Source organism: Pseudonaja textilis, chromosome Z, assembly GCF_049901715.1.
Source record: "Pseudonaja textilis isolate UNSWEBS1 chromosome Z, rPseTex1.2, whole genome shotgun sequence".
NCBI lineage: Eukaryota > Metazoa > Chordata > Lepidosauria > Squamata > Elapidae > Pseudonaja > Pseudonaja textilis.
This window is the reverse complement of record NC_142008.1, coordinates 80,936,134-80,957,043: the sequence shown is the minus strand read 5'-3', so window position 1 is coordinate 80,957,043 and position 20,910 is coordinate 80,936,134. Positions and strand designations below refer to the sequence as shown.

The window sequence follows — 20,910 nt, the reverse complement described above, 5'->3', positions numbered from 1 at the left end:
AATCCTACCACTGGATAACATTACTGTCATAACTGTGTGGCAAAACATATATGAAATGTCTAAAAAATTGGGAACGTCATATATCAATTTTAAATATTATTATATTGTCAGAATGGTTCATTTTTTCTAAAATTATTTTTAATATAAATCCAGTGTTTGGTGGAACCATCCCCAATACTTTACAATAGGTGGCGAACAGTATAGTATCATAAATACATATGCAAATATAACAACCCAGATATGCAATAACCTAGAAACCATTACTTTACAAATGAGGCTATTTTCCCTCTTGGTTCTGATTGACCTGGGACACTGTTAACTGGCCATAAGTGCATGAAACAAAGACAAGGAGGAGTATCTACTAATAGCAATAACATTTAGACATGTTTCTGAAATTTTTACAGACAGTGAAAGTACAGGGGAATGATATTTCCCACAAGCTGCAGATCTCCAAAGTCAAGAAAAAGGATGAAGGATTGTATGAGTGCAGAGTGACGGATGCCAATTTAGGAGAGCTTCAAGAATACAAAGCCCAAGCTTATCTCAAAGTCAATGCAAATAGCCATTCCCGAAGAATGCAAGCTTTCGAAGCTTCCCCAATGTGGCTGCAGGATAAACCTCGCAAGAATATCTCAGCTGCCATCTCTAACAGCATCCATAATTCTGCCAGTCAAAGACCCACTTCTAATGCTCCAGCAGATGCCAAAATGCCTAAGCAAAGCCCACAATCAGGTACGAGCAACCATTTTGAACATTTTAAGCCTATGACTAGCATGTAATTGAAACTCAAAGCAATGCTATTATTAGAGAAAAATGATGCTGTTATTTTATATCCTGCATAAAATTAGAAAACATTCTATACAAAAATCTTGGTATGCTTAATCCTTATAACCATGCAAAACAAAAATAAGAGCCTCATTTGGCATTATAAAAATCACATAATACAACTGACCTGTTATCCTGCATATCAGTTGTAGCCCATGGTAGGTCACTAGAAGTTTGATACATTTCATTTTTCATACAATGGTATCCTTGTGGGAAGGGGCAGGGACAAAATAACATAAACACCATTGTGATGTTGTAATATAAGTGCCAACCCACTATATAAGTATCAAGAAATTGTCATCACACCTCAGTGCTACTTTTGTTCATTCTAACTAACATAATAAACTTCTGCAGATACCCATCTTTGTATACCTTCTTAGGATTTCAGGAACCGAGCAAAGGGTAGGAGGGGTACATAAAACAAATGACAATTAGTACACCCGAATAGCTTAAATAAAAGAAATCAAAATTATGATAAAAATATAAAATCCCAAATTGAAACAAGAGGAATTACATCCAAAGGTCCCTTAGAATATTCCTGATATTTCATTAGTATTGTTAATGTGGGGAGGACTATTGGTCTCTGTCATCCTCTTATTTTATACAGAAAATGATTCATTTTGAGCTTTGTCAGGATGAGTCCTTCTAGTGTGCTTGATTATCTTGATTATCTTTAAAAGACTCAAGCAGGGAATAAATGAAGGTTTGGAGGCTATATTTGGATTAGTGGGTCATAAGTTCTGAGTTCTGCTTAAATATTTCTTTATATCACTATCTTATCTAGAATTAAAATACATCAAGCTTTATAATAAAGAAATACAATAGAGAGGAAATAGAAAATAGTCTATAAAATGTTACATTTTGATATGTGTTACATACAGTAGAACCTCTGGTCATGACCATAATTCGTTCCATAGCTTTGATTGCAAGCCAATTTGGTTGTGATCCAAACCTAATTTTGGAAATTTAGCGCTTACAAAAAAAATGGCATGGAAGGGGAAATCAGCCATAGAGGGGAAAAATGTGAATTTTTTGGTCAGAACCCAATTTGGTCATGGTCAGAAGCGTTTGTGACTAGAGATTCCACTGTATATATTTAATATAATTTCTCTTGTTCTCATACTAGATTACTCCAGATGTCCTATATGTCCTATTCAATTATATGCAAGTTGTTGTTGTTTTTCTTCATCTGGTCAAACAGTAAAGAAAGTTTTATCACTCAACAAAATTTCAGATGCCTTTGCTAGCTATGGATAATGAAGGGTCATTATAGTAGCCGAGCTATGATTAAATAAACTCATCAGACAACTTCTTACCAAAATCTTCAGTCTCCATCTTACCCCAGTATAATATTGAACAATAATACTAATCCTGATCATATAGAATTGTTGGAAAAATCCATAATAAAATAGGTGCTTAAAATATTTAAAAGTGCTATAAACTTAATATTGTTTATCACTATCATTAAAATTATGTCCATTGGTTAGAAAGACAATCAATGTTATATAATTAGGCATAAGCATGTTGTAATAAGTTTCCAGGATGGAATAAATTGCACAGGTAGCATCTGGAGTTCCCTCATGGGTATATTCTAATGAAGATTAGACAACCTTGTGTCCAGAATATTTTAACATGGACTAAGCAGACTAAATGGCTTAAATAGCTCCTTCCAATTCTACTATTCTGATTGAATACTATGATTTCATGACTGATGAATAATCCTCATTCTAAATATGTGCTCAGCATTTAATGTTCTGTTCAGCAGAATATTAGAAGTATTAGGCATGACTAGTTTGGGAAAGCTTCTCAGTCTCACACACACACACACACATGCACACCACTGTTATAAGCTTCCAAAATTCAAGGCTTCCTTGGAAGATAATATGTATATTTCATATACTCTTTATAAGATTAAGTGTATTCATATATGGATAGCTGCATATGAAATTAAATACCTGAAATTTGCCATGATCAAAGCTATGAAATTGTGAAACTTTAAGCAGATTTTCAAATTTTCATCTTTGTAGGAAGAAAAACATAATCACACATTGTACTGGAATATGATCCTAGAAAGTAAAAGGCTGGAGGATCTTGCACAGAAACTCTTTCCGTTACCTTCTCATCCCCACTCCTGCTTAGAGTTCTTGTCTTTGTAATTCCTGCTAGTACCATCCCCAAACAGCTAGTCCTTCTGTCTCTATTATTCTAGGACTTTGGGATTCTAATGAGTTAATATTCAAGTTTCTGGAGGAATGGATGATCCTTTCCCTAGTCTTATCCTCAGATTCCTCTGACAATGCCTTGAGTTCTGCCTTCAAATGTTTTTTTTTTAAATTATATTTTCTTGTTCTGAGAGAATGACAGATATTCCTCATGTTTAGGTGACCAACAATCTCTCTTTCTTGTAGGAAATATCAATTCTATATCCATACCTGTAAGTAGATTAGCACTTGTGAATGCCAGAAGTCAGTCTGTTATTTCACCGTATTCAAAATATAGATTGAATTTTGTTGCTCGGGATTTGCTTGATATTTTTTTTCCAAATATATGCATAGTATTTTTTATTTTTATTTATTTATTTATTTTGATTTGTCAATCACTTACAAGATAATAGGTATAAGTATATACATAGTTATGAATACATGAAATGGGTACATATAAGAAAAATAAAAGAAACAATAGGACAGGGACAGTAGGCACGTTGGTGCACTTATGCACGCCCCCTACAGACAACTTAGGAAAGGGGTGAGGTCAATAGTAGATAGTAGATAGTAGTAGATAGATAATAGTAGTCTATGGTTAAATAAAGTTTTTGGGGTTTAGGGAAGAAACCAGAGAGTCAGGTAGAGTGTTCTAAAGAGGTTGGCTTTAATAGTGTCATTGTTGCAGTCTTTACCATTAGGTCCTTTCAGGGGTGGGATGGACCTTGAGTCTTTTAGTTTGTTGTTTACAAAATTATAAAAAGCGTGGGTGGAATTGGTGCGTAGAAGGTTTTCCTCTTGTTTAATATGATAATTGGTGCATTCAATCTTTATCTGGTGCCATAAATTTTTGTATTGGCTTTTGAAGTTGGCAAGATGACCAGAGTTGTTTTTCCGCCAGAGTGATCTCTTTTTGGATTGAAGTTTCCTTATTGTTATGGGTAATCTGTGTTTTTTTGCGAGGAGGGAGAGTTGTTATTGGTATATATAGTTTGATGACTCTTTTGACTTCAAGTAAAATGTGTTGTAATGGTCTTCAACGTTATTGCATCCAGTGAATAGAGATTGCCAATCAAGGGATGAGAGATTGTTGTTTATAAGATCATAGTTGCCTTTTTTGAAGTTATAATTGGGGATTCCATCATTGTGATGATTTTTGTGTGGGCATATGTTGTGACAAAAGTCAATCATATTGTGGTCACTGTTGGAAAAGGGTTCTTTAGTTTGTATTCTGTAAATTAAATTTAAACTATTGCAGAAGATGAGGCAGTTGTTAAGTCTAGTATTGTTGGTTACTGGTTGTTCCAGTCCCAGATTTGTAATAGCATTGTAGAAGGTTGCATGTATGGATTCAGTTGTACATTCATTTAGGGTCCAGTTAATATGAGGTAGATTGAAGTCACCAAGAAAGATAAAAGTGTGTGGGCAGGATGTTGCCCATGTTGGTGGTGAATTTAGCTTGTTTCCATGTTCGATGTCATAATCAGGTGCTCTGTAACATAGTAAGAATCGAAATGTGATATTTAAGGATAGTTCACAGATGATGGTCTCAGGAAGAGCAAGCTCCTAGGTAACTTGGATGTTTTTTAGATGTAAGGACTTTTTATAGAAGATAGCAACACCACCTCCTCTACAGAGCTGTCTCTGTTTTTGAGCTCTCGGCCAATGCGGGAAATGTCAAGTATTTCATCAGGGGAGATGGTTGATACTTGATAATCACTGATAATGTTTTGGACAGTTGTGATGTCATCATTGTCATTGATGTCCTCTAGACCAAATAAGATGGCGTTTGGACATTTCCGTTTGCACTCAACAGCTTCTCTGATGAGGATTGGGATATAATTATTTGTCTGATTTATGTTTTTTTTGTGGATTGGGTTGTGGTTGCTGGGTAGAGATGTGGTTTGTAGCTATTGGATGTTCAGGTTTTTGCATTGTGTCTTTTTTTTTCAAGGTTGGATAATCTTTGTTTTAAAGCGTCCAGGGATGCTACTATGGTGTCAGGGGATGTTATTCGTGTTTCTATAGTATCAACTCTTTCAAACAGATCCAGTTTGGGTCTGCATGATTGGCAGAGATATGGAAACTCATTGGATGATTCTAGGTATTGAATCATTTGCTTGGGTATTCCCAAGCAGTCATGATGAGCGTATTTGTTACAAGAACATTTCATGGAATTTTTGTTATCCTTTAGACTTTTATAGCATTTAAGGCATGTGCAGGAGTCTTGTGGTTCATTGGTGGGGATTACTTTCTCTTTAGGTTGTGATTTGGCATTGGATTTTTTTCTTGGCATGGTAGGTTTGTTAAGATGGTACGTTGATTAATTACTTAATGAAACAATTTTGGGTAAACAATATAGCCAATATCACACCAATCAATCAATTGCAATAATCTCTCTAGTCAAATAATTTTGCTAAGCAACAATCAGCCAAATCAATTAATTACGCTATTTGTTATTAATAGTTTGATAAAATATGAACACTTTATTTTCAAATCAACTCTAATATTTTTAACTGAAAATATTAGTTGCACAGCTAATTCCAGGTATCCATTTTTCAAAATATATTTCAGATGAGATTTTTTAATAAGCCAATAGTTCATTCAGATAACAATGTTTCCCATTTTGTTCAAAAATTTAGATTAGTTTTTCTTTAGGAACTTTTATTGTTCTTCATTTGGACTCAATGTCTATACACCAATGCACAGAGTATGAGGAATAAACAGGGTGAATTAGAAATTCAAGTAAATAGGGGGATATGATATTGTTGCCATTACAGTATTGTTGCCATCCCACAATGGTGGGATGAAACCCACAACTGGAACATACAATAGAGGTATTTAAAAAATTTAAAAGAAATAGACCAAATAAAAGAGAAGGTGGAGTTGCACTATATATAAGAAATAACTACATCTCTACAGAAATAGAGCACAACAATGATGAAAATTATCTTGAATGCATTTGGGTCAATATTAAAGGGATAAAAAATAACATTGCCATAGGTGTATACTATAGGCCACTCAACCAAACAGGAAATAGATGGACTTTTTTGCTAGTCAGTTAACTAAGTTATGTAGGAAGCACATCACAATAGTAATGGGAGATTTTAACTACTCTGACATCAACTGGGAGAGAAACTCTGCACCAAGTGGAAGAGGCAACAGGTTCCTAACAAACCTAGCAGACAACTATGTTTCCCAAAAAGTAAAGAAGAGAACAAGGGGATCCTCCATATTGGACTTAATTCTCACTAACAGAGATGAAATTATAGAAAGTGTTGAAGCTACAGGAACCTTGGGGGTGAATGATCATGCAATATTGGAATTCAACATTATGCAAACACAAGCAACAGAACGAAGTCAGACTAGAGTCTTGGACTTCAAGAGGGCTAATTTCAACAAACTTAGAGAGAGCTTGGGAAGGATTCCATGGATGAGTATCCTCAAGGGGAAAACAAGTCAAGAAGTTGGGAAATTTTGAAAAGTGAGATTATAAAAGCCCAGTCTAGCACAACACCAATGAAGAAGATAATTAACAGCTCTCAAAAGAAACCAGCATGGCTGCATAAAGAACTCTCAGACAAATTAAAAGACAAAAAGGACAAGCATAAAAAGTGGAAAGAGATTGTGAATTGTATTATCAGGCCTTGGAATTTACATGGGGGAAAGAATGGATTGATTTGAGGCATAAAAGACTATTAACTTTAGAAGGGCATGACCTTCAATTAGGTTGGCACGCTTTTTTATTGTATGGGAAAAAAAGAGATACTGTATTTCTCCAACAATATGCCCCCCCCAATAGGAAGATCCAGCATGTTTTCTAGGCATAAAATGAAATTAAGCCCCTTCCCCCAAATTTAGGCCTGCATTGGTGTGGATGTCCGGCAGCATTTCAGCCGCTTCTCAGGCCTCTGTAGTTTCCATGGTTCCCACCGGTGCTGGCTCTCTCGCCAGTGCCATTTCCAACAACAGCATCTGAGTCGCTTCCTCTTTTCCCCCATCCCCATAACAACATTTTGAGGTACCTGGGAACACCACGCGCTGCGTTTTGGTTTAATCCCGAGTGGCCAGGTGGGTGTGAGAAGAGCTGAGTGAGCGTCTCTGCTGCTGCTACCCTTGGTGCTCCAGCCTCAGGCTCTGCAAGTTTGCAAAAGTCCTGGTGCGCAGCCCGTTCCTGCATTCCAAGCACCCAGGCCGAGCAGCAGCAGTTTTTTCAGGGCTCAAAAAAAAAAAAAAAAGGCCTGGCCTTATTTTGTGAGAAATACGGTACAAAGCTATTTCCAAAGACACTATATTAGAAATGCATTGTTATCAGTATGGATTAAAATTAAAGAACAACATTATCTGAAAATACCACAATGGAAGCATTGTTACATCCTAGTGTTATTAATATTGAAAAAAATTGTAAGATATAAATATATTCTGAATTAAAAGGGGGAACTAAAAACCAAGCAAGAGATTAGTAGTCAAGGATGGACATAGCATGGTTGCCACAATGCAGATACAATCTTGATATGCTAAAATGTATGGTTTTAATAAAGAATTAACAATTGGACTAGATATTAACTGGAACGGATGAAAAACAAAAAGAAAATATATAGCTACTTATTAAGTATCAAATTGAAAAATGAGCAGGTAAAGGAGACAATGATAGTTTGGGCTAAAAACTTTGGATATGCAATAGAACTGGATACATGGCAAAAATTGTGGGATAGAAATGTTAAATTAACTATGTCAACTGTATAAAATGTTTTATAGATGGCATTTTTCACCAACAAGACTGGCAAAAATGTTTAAAGATAGATCCGCCAAATATTGGAAATGCAACCAGATACCTGGTTTGTATCACCACATGTGATGGACATGCCCCAAAGCCAAAAAATATTGGACAAAAATGCACACTTGGTTGGAAAAAATGATAAAGCAGCATATAGAATTGAAACCAAAAATATTCTTTCTTAAACATTTATTTATTCAACATTCCAACATTTAAAACCAATTTCCACTTTTTACAACAATTCTGTAACAGTGTTCTCACTAATTAACAAAGTCTATAACTATATTGATTACTTCTCCATTCTATTCACTTATACAAATTATACTCTTATTTCTCAGCTTAACTTATAACATTATTAACAGATATATATTTGTGTGTATATGTGTATGTTGTGTGTGGGTATATATATGTGTGTGTGTATTTGTGTGTGTGTGTGTGTGTGTGTGTGTGTGTGTGGCATTCAGCTTTGTTCGGGTATTTTCCCACGTCATTGTAGTTGTGCTTTTAAAGTTGTAGCAACGTTTCGGCAGAATCTCATCTGCCATCATCAGGCTTCTGTATAGTGTTCATCTGTGAGTCAGACTTTTACAGTGGTGTCAGATTTAAATTTGGGGCAGCCTATTGCTGTGCCAGAATGGTTTTTTCTTCATCCTGATTGGTTGGGAGTCTTGGTCTGTGTTTATTGGTCTTGGAGTTTGCTGTGTTCTGCTTGATTGGTGTTTCTAATATCTCCTGTCTGTTTTTTGGCTCTTTTTGTATCTTGATTGGCTGGCAACATTGTGTTACTTTATTGGAGGCCTTTAGTGCAGCTTGGCTCCGGGTAAATGGACAACTATCATTAGTTAGGAAGCTAGGTTTCATCTGGGTGCCTGGTTGGGGTGTGTTTGAGCTGGAGGTATCAGTGGGGATCTGTTTGTGCCCAGGTGTTTGCCTGGCTTGTGGTGTGGAGATTTTTTTTGTTTGTGAGTGCAGGCTTCCAAATGATTGACAGTCTGGTGGAATCATCTCTTCTATTCATGCTTTCTGGTCTTTTTTCAATCTCTATGGCTTCTTTGATGATTCTGTGGCTGGAGTTTTCTATAGTGGCTAGGGTTTTGGTGCCATTGAAGTTGATGCTATGACCTGTGGCTTCCATGTGTTGGACTAGTGAGGAAGTGTTCCAGCTTTTTGACTGCATTTTTGTGTTCATCCAGGTGGGTACTTATTCTTCTATTGGTCTGTCCAATGTATGTGGCCGGGCATGATGCACAGGGGACTTCGTATATGCCTTGGTTTTCCAGGTCAATTTCATCTTTGGGGTTTCTAAGGATGGCTGCTATTTTTCTGTCTGTTTTGAAGGCAGTCTTGATGTGATGTCTGTGTAGTATCTTACTAATTTTGTCTGTAGTACCTCTTATGTAGGGCAGGACAGCTGTTCCATAGGTCTGTTCATCTTCTGGGTCTCTATTATGTCTCAGTGTGTTTTTGTGGATCAAGCCGGTGATTTTGCTTTTGTGGAAGCCGTTGGCTGTCAGTACTTTAGTCAGGGTGCATAGTTCAGTCTTAATGTGTGTCTTGTCTGCCAGGCGTTTGGTTCTAGTAATTAGTGTTTTAGCCACGGAGTTTATCTGTGCTGGGTGGTGGTAGGATTGGGCATTGAGGTAGCAGTTAGTGTGTGTTTTCTTCTGGTATAAGGTGTGTCCTAGTGTGCCATCTGTTTTTTTGTAGATTAGTACATCTAGGAATGGTAGTTGTTTGTTTGTTTCCGTTTCCGATTTTGGGAAGATTTTGATCATCCCAAGAGAAAAATCTTTCAGATGCCCCAAACTATAGGGCCTCCCAAAAATACACAAAGAAGGCATACCTCTCAGACCCATAGTCAGCTCCAGAGGAGCACCACTACAAGACCTAGCTAAACACTTAGCAAAACAGCTACAGCCCCATGCTGAAACAGCAGTTTCACATGTACAAAACTCATACCACTTCTTGGAAATGATCAAAGATCTACATGTGGAGCAAGAAGATCTGCTTGTAAGTTTCAACATGGTTTCACTATTCACTCAAGTCCCGATAAAAGAGACCCTTGAAATCATCAAAAATAAATACCAACTAGCTAAACACCTCATGGAACTAACAGATCACTGTTTAACCAACACATATTTCATATACAAAGGACAAAGATACAAACAAATTGAAGGAGCCCCTATGGGATCACCACTGTCACCTGTCATTGCAAACCTGTTCAAGGAAGAATTCAAATCCAGAGCCCTGGCTAATGCGACCCACAAACCCAAACTATGGTTAAGATACATCGATGACACATTTGTGATTTGGCCCCATGGAAAAGAAAACCTAAACAATTTCCTAACACACCTGAACAGCACACACCCCAAAATCAAGTTCACCATGGAAACGGCTAGAGAATAGCTGTCAATTGCTAAAAAATACCAGTTAAAGTCATTTTTTAATCAAACTTAGGTTTTATTACAACTATATTAATGCAAGTTTCTACTACGTTAAATACATAATGGTGGTGCTTGTGATAGAAGCAAAGTTTTTTTAAAAAAGAAAAAAAGTTCAAGGAAATTTTAAGTAGAGCAGAATCTTGTAAATGTGAATTATTTTCAGAAGCAGCATGGGAAAAGTGAAGCTGAAGATTTCCCCGAAAATAGCACTGGAGAAATCTATCAAGTGGGGGAGAAAAGAGTGCTTAAGCCATGAGACAATATAAATGCTAAGTATGATTGGCAACTAATCAGAGTCTATAAATTCTCATGCTGATAAGGGCATTCTCATCCTGCAATTAGAAAAGAAAGCAGTCAGGAATGTGGGAGAAGAGTGGATATAATTAAGCTATTAAAAGAAACTCACATTGCTGCAACTAATATGAAGATTACATAAAACCTATATTTTAATCATCTCTGCTTCTCATAAAATGATACATTCTTGATCTCTCAGACACAGAATTAATGCAAAGATCACTTTTTGGATTGCTAGTACAGCTATACTATACAGTTCCTTTCTAAAACAAGTAATTCTTACATGGATTAATATGACACTGGTTACAGGGATCTCTTAGGGCAAATATAGTCTTCTTGCTCTTACATGTCTATTTCAAATGTTCAAGACCAGGAACATTTAGTGTGGAATATACTGTATATGTCATCCAAAAGCGTTGAACAGTTGGGATTTTTATAGCTAATTATAAAAAAAGGGACCTAAAAGTGCAGAAGGATATGGAATTATACTAAGTACTTACACTATTCTGCGTGAGCAAGTCAAGGAAACAATAGGTGACAGGTGGCAGGGGAAAAGTGTGACAAATCATAGTAATCATGCCAATAAAGGGAGGAAGTAAGATAATAAAAGGAATAAATAATACTATAGCCACACTTTAGGGATTAATTTACATACACATTAGACAGAACTGCAAGAATTCAGTGTTCAGCAGAGGGAGGGAAAAAGGGAAAAATCTGTCCCTATGTCTAATTGTCTTGGCATGCAATATCCTATAGTGCCATCCCAAGGGAATAAGTGAAATGGTTTGTTCCAGGATGTAAGGAGTCTGCAGATGTATTCTTAGCCCTCTTTCTGACCTGAGCTATATACAGGTTTTCTGAGGAAAAAAGGCTGCAACTATTCTTTCTGCAGTTTTGACTATCCATTGGAATCTATACGTGTCCTATTTGGTTACTATATTAAACAAGACAGTTACAGAAGTACAAATAATGGACTCAATAATTCCTCTATAAAACTGTATCACTGGCTCCTGGGGCAGTTTGAACTTTGTAAATTGAAGCAGGAAGAACTTTTTTGTTTTGCCTTTTAATGAAGATTCTGATCTTAAGCATCCACTTCAAGTCATGGGAAATTATAAAACTCAAAATGTGAAGGACTCTACTGCTGATACCCTGCTACTGAATATAGTAAGAGGTGGTAGAACATAAGGGCTCCTCCTAAAAGCTGTTATGTCTATAGTTTTAAGCATATTCAGCTCAAGATTATTACAGCTGCATCACAGGGCCAGTTGTTCAATCTCTCATCTATATGTAGATTCATCACAGTCAAAAATTAGGGCAATGACCATTGTGTCATTGTGACCATGTGGACATCAGAGTATTGACAGAAGATTCCCTTGAGGTGCAGTTATTGGTACAAAGAGAGAAGAGCAATGGAGAGAGCATAATAGCCCTGAAAGGCACCTGTGCTAATTGCCCGGGTATTGATGTAATTTTCTCTAGCTTCACCTGCTGCTTCCTATCTGTCAAAAAGCTGATTATCCAGCTAGAAGTATGAACAAGCACAGTGAGATGAATCAGTGTAGAATGAATAATTTCTGAAATGATATTGAATGTTGAACTGAACTCCACAAAAGTACCCATGCATAGGTCCCTGAGGATTTGAGAAGTTTCAGGAAGTAGTGCAATGTCATATTGACAGCATCAACTGCTATCTACTTGTTCAATAGGCAAACTGCAAGGAATCTTGCAACTCCATGGATTTGCAACTGTAGGTCTATGATGACTTTCAGATGGGCCAGAACTAAGCTCTTAAATGTCTTCATGATTACAGATGTCCGAGCAACTTGTTGGGGTTTTCTTAGGAACAGGGGTATAAAAATGGAAGCCCAGTTGTTCAGCAAAGGCTTTCAAGCAAGAGGAAGTCATTCCATCTGGGCTTGGAGCTTTTTCAATTTTTTATCTATGAAATAGACCTTGCACATCTTTTTCTGAGATCACTAGAGGGGGGGGGAGAGGAATGAGATAAGTGCACAGAGTGGTACTTGGTTTAAAAAACAGTAACTGAGAGAGAGATCTAAGTGTCCTAGTAGACCATCACTTAAATATGTGCCATTAGTGGGCTGCTACTGCTAAAAAGCCAATAAAGTCCTGGGCTATATCAACAGAGGGATAGCATTAAGATCACGAGAAGTGATAGTATCACTTTATACTGCATTAGTGACACTTGGAATACTGTGTCCCGTTCTGGTCACTATGATACAAAAATTATGCAGAGACCCTGTACATAGAAGAACACCAACAAAGATAAAGGGTCTGGAAACTAAATCATATCATGAACGAGTGTATAATGAAGTGTATAAGATGCACTTCCCTCCCCAAAAATGTGGGTGGTAATGTCTGTGCGTCTTAAACAGCAAATGTTGCCGAAGCCCCACCCACCTGTCAGCCCTACCCTTCAACCTCTGCCTCCCAGCAATTTGACTCCTTGCAGCAAAAAACAGCCTGATCAGCTTCAGCACAGCCTGATTTTGCATGAGAAACTGATTGTTGGTTAGATCTTCCTGGATTGCCATCGCCGCCTCCACAGCCCCATTTTTGGCCTCCGCATGCCCTGTTTTCAGACTCTGCATGCCCTGTTTTTGGTCTCCGCGTGCCCCATGGGATCCGCAAAGGCCAAAATGAAGTGCGCGGAGGCCCAAAGTGGGGTGTGTGGAGGCAGTGATAGATGGTGGTGATTACTGTAGACTGGAACAGCTGATCATCAGTACTCCGGGAGGCAGATCCAACTGACAATCAGCTGCTCATGCTAAATCAGGCTGTGTTGAAGCTGACCAGGCTTTTTGCTGTTTGTTGCAAGGAGGCAAATTGCTGGGAGGCAGAGGCAAAGGCAATCTTTTTTTCTTTTTTTCCTCCCAAAAAGCTAGGTGCATCTTATACTTCAGAGCATCTTATAGTTCGAAAAATATGGTAGGTACGTTTAGCCTATCAAAGAGGAAGGGAATATGATAACTGTCTTCCTGTACCTGTGGTGCTTTTATACCAAAGAGGGTATTGATTTATTCTCCAAATCACCAGAGAGAAACACAAGAAGTAATGGAAGCTTTGTGAAGAAAAATCCAATCTAGAAGTAAAGAATGGCATTGCATGGCATGATATGGCATGGCACAGAACAGAATTCTTTATTGGCCAAGTGTGATTGGACACACAAGGAATTTGTCTCTGATGCATAAGCTTTCAGACTACGTGCAAGAGACAAGCGATAAATCATAATCATAAAACAATCATAAATCATAAGATAGAACACTCAGTGATAGTCACAGCATACTAAATACGGTAATCAAGCAATAAAACATAATAGGATACTAATAAAAACAACATAAAAGTGAAATACAAACAACAAAATTATAATAATAAGCTAAAGAAATAGATAATAGGAAGGATGAGAAGGATAACAGTAATAGTAATACAGCCCCTTATTTGACATCCCAGAGCATATGACAGTGTTGTTTAATTAGTTGTTTACTAGCATAGGGAGGAAACTATGTTTTTGTCTGTGGTTTTGGCATGCAATGCCCTATAGCATCATCTTGAGGGAAGAAGTTGAAACAGTTTATGTCCAGGATGTGAGGGGTCTATATTTCACAGCCCCCTTTCTGGCTCATGCAGTATATAAGTCCTCAATGGAAGTCAGGCTGATGGCAATTATTTTCTTATGCAGACTTGCAAGATCTACTGTTGATATTGGGTTGCCTAGTACTGTAAGAGGTGGTAGAATATGAAGGCTTCTTCTAAAATCTACTATCATATCTATACTTTTGAGTGTGTCCAGTTCAAGATAGTTCTGGCTACACTATAGGGCCAGTTGTTCAACTTCCCATCTATACGCAGATTTATTGTCATCTTGAATGTAGAGCAATCATTGTTTTTATCATCTGCAAACTTCAGTACTTTAACAGAGGAATCCTTTGAGATACAATCCTTGGTATATAAAGAAAAGAGTAATGGAGAAAGCACATAGCCCTGGGACATCTGTGCTAATTGTACAGGTATCTGATGTGATTTTGCCTAGCTTCACTTGTTGCTTCTTACTTACAAGTATGGTCAGGCACAGGGGTGGGATACGACAGGGCAATTATCAGTTCGGGATTTATGAGCTTCCCTGCCCGCTGTGAGCTGCGCGCTTATTAATCGTCATTGGCACGCTGCATGCCAAAAAGCAGCAGCCCTCTTTTCTTGTTTTTTTAACTGCAGCTGTGCCTCGTTCGGCAGCTGAAGTTGAAAAATCAGGAAATAAAGATCAGGTAAGAACCTGGGTGGTTGGGTGGGCATAAACATCAGTAGACATAGAACTGGTTCTGAGTCTGCTGCTCTTCAGAGCTACTGGTTCTACAGAGGTGGACAGAACCGGTAGAAACCCACCCCTGGTCAGGCACAGTTAACTGAGTGAGTGTAGTGACAAGAATATCTGGAATGATGATATTGAATGCTAAGCTGAAGTCTACAAAAAGGACTCTTGCATAGGTTGTTGTAAAATGTAGTGCAGTGCTATAATGATAGCATTATTTGCCGATCTGTTTGATCAATTGGCAAATTGCAAGGGTTCCAACAGTAGATCTGTGATGGTTTTCAGGTGGGCCAGTATAGATTTTTTTCATAATTACAGATGTCAGAGCAACTGATCTGTAGTCATTCGGCTCCATAATGGAAAGTTTCTTAGGCACTGGGATGATAGCAGAGCATTTGAAGCAAGAAGGAATATCACATCTCTACTGATTTATTAAAGATGCAGATAAAGATGAGGCCAATTGATCAGCACAAACTCTCAAGCAAGGAGTTAATCTTATCTGGGCCTAGTGCTTTTCCAAGCTTTTGTCTGTGAAATAGACCTCGTACACCTTTTTATGTGATCACCAATGGTGGAGGGCCCAGAAGGATGGAATCAGTTGTAGGAAACTTGGCTGTTGTTGCTGTATCTGAGATGGAGATGGTGATGATAGTTGACAGAGGTTTCCTCTCAAACCTACAGTAAAACACATTCAGGTCATCTGCCAGTTGTCGATTCCCTTCAGCATGAGGAGATTTGCTGTAGCCAGTGATATTTTTAAGGGTTTTCCATACATTTTCTGGTTTATTTGTGGATAGCTAAATCCTCAGCTTTTCAGAGTAACTTCTTTTTGATGCTAATACATTCCTGACCTGATTGTACATTCTATCTCTTTTGCTGTAGGTTTCCTCTTTAGCATGATATAGCTGTTTGAGTTTAGCTGTGAACCAAGGTTTATTGTTATTATGTATTCATAGGTTTCTGGTTGGCACACATAGATCTTCACAAAAACTAACATGATGTCACAGTATCTGTGAGTTCATCCACTTCTGTAGAGGTAGCTTCTAAAACATTTTAATTTGTGCAATCAAGACAAGCATCTAGCTTTAACTTTGCCTCCTCAGTCCAAGACTTCACTGATTTTATTGTTGATTTTGTGATGATAAGCTTTTTTTTATAAATAGGTACATGGTGAATCATACAGTGATCAGAGTTGCTCATTTTAAAGACCGCTAAGCATCTTTTAATGTTGTGTAGCAGTGTTCTAAAATATTTTTGCCTCTAGTAAGACAGTTGACATGTTGTATGTATCTTGGTAGCTTCCTACCAATACATTCCTATTTAAAAGTAGCAGTTCCTCTATTTTAGCAAAGATTAGTTAAATGCAGAAGGGGGGGGGGAGATTTGGTAACCCCATGTTCCTAAGCCTTTGTAATATGCCTCCTCTCTTGCCTCTCTTCCTCTTTCTTTTGTTCTTCTGCTTCTTTGTTTCTACTGGGCCGAAAGAAATAATTGCTGTTCCCTCAGTCAGAATTTTCTCAGCATTTGAAAAGAAGGGAGAATAGTCCCACATAGATGCTTGTTATTTAAAGTCTATTGTTTGATATTCAAGAGTTCAATTTTTGAGTATGAAATTCTCAGAGAATCACAGAAAATAATGGAAAACTTCAAAATTACAAGAGAGCATTTATCTAAGGCTGCCATCGGCGGCACTACCTTGAAGCAAAGAAAAACTTTCTGACAGTGAGAACATTTAATCAGTGGAATAATCCCAGAGTTGTAGCTCCTCCTTCACTGGTGGTTTTCAAAAATAGACTAGACAATCATTTAACTGGCATGATGTAAGGTTCTCCTGCCTTGAGCAGGGCTTTGGACCAGGGATGGGATCCGGCCGGTATAACTACCGGTTCTGTTAGTCTGTGTCGCATGTGTATGCGCACAAGTTGCGTGAGTGCAATTTACAACCTGCTGAGCTGCCTGGACAGTTGAGCAGCACTGCGTGCAAGTGCGCAGTGGTTGAAAAAGCACTTTTTTCCTGCTTTTTCAACCACAGCTGTGTCGCTCAAAGCATCTGCGGTTGAAAATGCAGGAAATAAAGGTCAGGTAAGAGCCCGGCCGGGCATGTGGGCCAAAACAGCAGCAGACGTAGAACCGGTTCTATGTATGCTTTCTGTTTGCTGCTTTTCAGAGCAATTGGTTCTACAGAAGTGGACAGAACCAGTAGAATCCCACCCCTGCTTTGGACTAGAAGATCTTTAAGGTTCCTTTCAGCCTATGATTCTATGTTCTGTGCATTCTTTGCACTTGATTTTACAGATCTTGTAGTGCTTCTGAGTACTTGAAACATCTTCATATTTTCCGATCAGCTGAAATTGGGTGAGCACTCTTGGCAGATTGTATTTTGGAGTATGGAGAGGACCTACAGTGCTGGGAGTATGCACAGTATTAAGAATAAGATAAAGGACATGTTATTTTATTTTGTCTCCATCTATTTTGTTCATGTAATTAATTTCTATGAAGATATATAGAATATAGATTGTACATCATCACCACCATTTCTTAGCAAAGCAAAACATTTCACTTCATACACTTCCGGTATATTATTCTATATAATATCTGTATCTTTCAGAATATCTTCTATTCAAAGCACACAAAAATCTTCTGCAAATGTGCATGACTGAATAGTACAGATCAACCCTTAGAGCTTGGGAATACTTTTCAACAACCAGGTCTCAGACATTCTTTCAGAAAGAGAAGGATCCTGGTTCTTTTTGAGTTAGGAATGTATTCTCATTGTTTTTATTACATCTGATGACATGTTTGTTTAATCTGTAGTTGATCATATCTCACCAATCTGCCATAACTTCATATACACAATATGTGCAACATTACACAGGCCTATTTGTGTAGTCTAAGGCTGTAGTAAGCTCAGAAAGTTCACTGAATCCCTATGTTCTGCAAAGAATTTCTCCATCTCTGATTTATAGCTAATGTGTTAGACCATTTTGCCCAATATTATACTCTCGAAATATCTTTACCTGATCTTATGCAGATTTTTTTAAAAATTATGTCAAGTCATGGACAGTTTTCTTCAGGATTTCAAAGCTTAACTAGTAACCCCTCTATTAAAAAAAAGGTTTTGCCTAACCTGCAATATGCTTATGAAAATTTATGAACAGAGACACCTTTAAACATAGTCTTAAAAATCTCAATACACTATTCTTTTTTTTAAAAAAGACATTTTAATTTTGGATTGCAGAACTGATCTCCCACCAAACTAAAGACAGCCTGCTGCCCATATATGTTGACCCATGAGGGTTTGAATTATCTTCTATTCATAGCTTGCTTTGAGGCATAAAGTTCATTTTGCAAAGCTATTATTGGGATTTGGGGATAAAGAACAATTTGAGAATATGTTCATAATGTTCTTTTTCCATATGATAAATTATATTGTTATGGGAAAACATACAAAGCAAAAATTACAAAGCAAAGCACCTCTGTGGAACTGAAATCCTTTGTATGTGTTGTTATTTGCAGTGCATGCCAAGAAAATCATAGGCGCAAGAGCCAAGCTGGCGAGCTAATTAAATATATGAATGTATATGTTTAAACAGCCTTATAAAGGAGTATTGGAAATCTGCAAGATGAGCGAATATCTTATAACTTCTTCCGCAGGTGCGAGGATAGCTACAAGCCATGGACTTTCTGTCCTGCTTCTTGTTTGTGGCTTTGTGATGGGTGCTTTGCTTTGATCTAAAAAGTGCTGACTTTTTCCAATATCACTTTCTCTTCTTAAAGCAAAGAGCAAATCGCCTGTAAAATCTACGGAGCGGACAGCAAAACTGACCCTAACTTCTAACCACCACCCTGCACCCAATGTACTCTAATTCGCTACATAATGGAGCACCTTCTTCAAGAAATGCATACAAAACAAATAAAATATTAAACCTTTTTAAAAAGAGAGAATAATGCCAAGTTTCTTCCCTTCTTTTGAATCTAGTTTTTTTTCCTTTTCCTTTTTTCTCTTTTTTTCCCTTTTTTCTTTTTCTTTTCTTTTTCTTTTTCTTTTTCATTTTTCCTTTTTCTTTTTTATTTATCCTTTTTAAGGGTAATTGGTACACTGTAAAAAATATTGTTCAATATGACAATGTACATTTTTCTGTACCTTTTCTTTTCTTGACTCAAAGAAATGACAGTGCTGAATTCACTTGATTCTTCAGCTACTATTTATATTTTATTTTTTATTTATTTATTCATTTTTTTGATATCAAACTGAATGTGATTCTTATCCCAGAAAGCGATAACTCTAAGCAGAAAGATAATGAACTCAACTTCCCTCCTACTACATCTCAATACGTAGCCTCTCTAGCTTTCCAACTCTACTCAGTGGAGGGAAGCATCATTGTCGTTTGGAAGAACTTCTTTCCTGGATGGCAAATCTTGTCCTAAATCCAATGCAGTTAATAAGTACAAGAAATCTATAATGATGGAACTTGTGCAAGAAAGTATTGGAGACTTTGTTGAGCTTTCTTAGTTGATTACTTCGTCTCATGACTATTGCTTTCTTTCCTGTTTAATGGTGGCAATTATTAGCCTGGCCAACCCCTATGGGGTACTTAAAGCTTTCTATAAATACATATATGTGTGTGTTCTCTATTTTGGTGGGTTTTCTTTAATTTTGCAACTTCTGTATCTGCAAACTTTAACTTACATTCTGTAAACTGCTTTCATGCATGATACAACCTCAAATGGATGTTCCTTAGAACATTTTACAAGCCTGTTTTAAATATTATCTCAGTGTGGTACCACCAAATTGACATATTTTTTCTCTCACAAAAGCATTCATTGTAAGTTATAATTCAGTGTTATGTGGCATTCTGTATTTTGTGCAATCACTTTCCAATGCCCTGAATCTTTGCTGATGGCAATGCACCCCTTTGCTAACTCTGTAAAAATGCACATTAAATTTGTTACGGTCTCCAATAGGAAATATTTGAGTTACACAGACACAGTGGAATTATTTCTGGAATATCTTTTATCAATTACAAATACTCTGCAAAGAAAAAAAAAGGAAGGAGAAAAAGAAGAGAGACAGGAAAAATGCACCTTGCTCTCTGGTTGGATTTTCTTTTAATTTTGTTATTAATAAAAAGAAAACCTTGGTATACTGACAATTTACTCATAATATAGGAAGTAGTCTCATTTATGAGGCTACACAGAATTATTATATTCTAATTGACTCGTGTGCCGTATTTGATGTGATAATGAAACAGCTTATATGAAAATGACATTTCATTGTGAAATCAATTTTTTAAAAAAAATCCAAGTCTTTATACTTCTTAGGTAAATAAATGCCAACAGAATGTGTTAATGACTGTATATTAAATGAACCCTTACTTCTATTAAAAGGATATAATATCAATCAATAAGCCTCAATGGAAAATAATGATTCATAATGAGCTGTTCTTCTCTTGCCATAAATGAATGAAACTTTCTCTACTGTACTGACTAGCCTTTTTTTTAACCTGAATCTCTGATCCCATCCACATATATAGATTTAATTTTCACCTTACACCAAAAATATTTGGCATGGTAGTTTAGTTGTAGTGCTGGGGATTATTTGGTAGCAATTCCTTTTTTTCTCCATGCAGAACTAGATGTAACCTTGCAACCTTTTAAAAGAAAAGTGGATTTGCCAATAGTAATTTCATTTTTTGTCACCACAATGAAGCACATGAAAGATGGCCAGAGATCAAGAAGCCTTAATGTTCCAAAATTAGGACTTAAGAAAAGTTTCTTGATTTCCTGATTTTCTCATTCTTTTATTTAAAAAGGTAAGAATCAGATAAAAGCAAAGCATTAGATATGAGTAATAATAGAAAATCATATACCCATAATGTATATATAGAATAAATTAAGAAATCCATAATGCAAGTATCTGGCAGCAAAGTTATCAATCAAGAACTCAATTCAACTAGTCACTGAAATGTGGGATAAACTTGGGAACAAAACTTGAGGCTCATGAATAATGACTATCCTTTTTATACTTCTTGCTGCCAGTTG

General features: G+C 36.9%; 1 protein-coding gene across 3 annotated transcripts in view; it reads left to right on the top strand.

Moving 5' to 3' along the window:
• VSTM2A (V-set and transmembrane domain containing 2A) overlaps positions 1-20,269 on the top strand; it is a 36,799-nt gene extending 16,530 nt beyond the window's left edge. Inside the window, exons 4-5 of one of the 3 annotated variants that reach the window (XM_026719593.2) lie at positions 405-732; positions 18,646-20,269. In XM_026719593.2, coding sequence (XP_026575378.1) covers positions 405-732; positions 18,646-18,734 — 417 coding nt within the window. In that variant the 3' untranslated portion in view covers positions 18,735-20,269. The other 2 variants (XM_026719595.2, XM_087916058.1) reach the window with 2 other exon arrangements.
• The last annotated feature ends 641 nt before the right edge of the window (positions 20,270-20,910 follow it).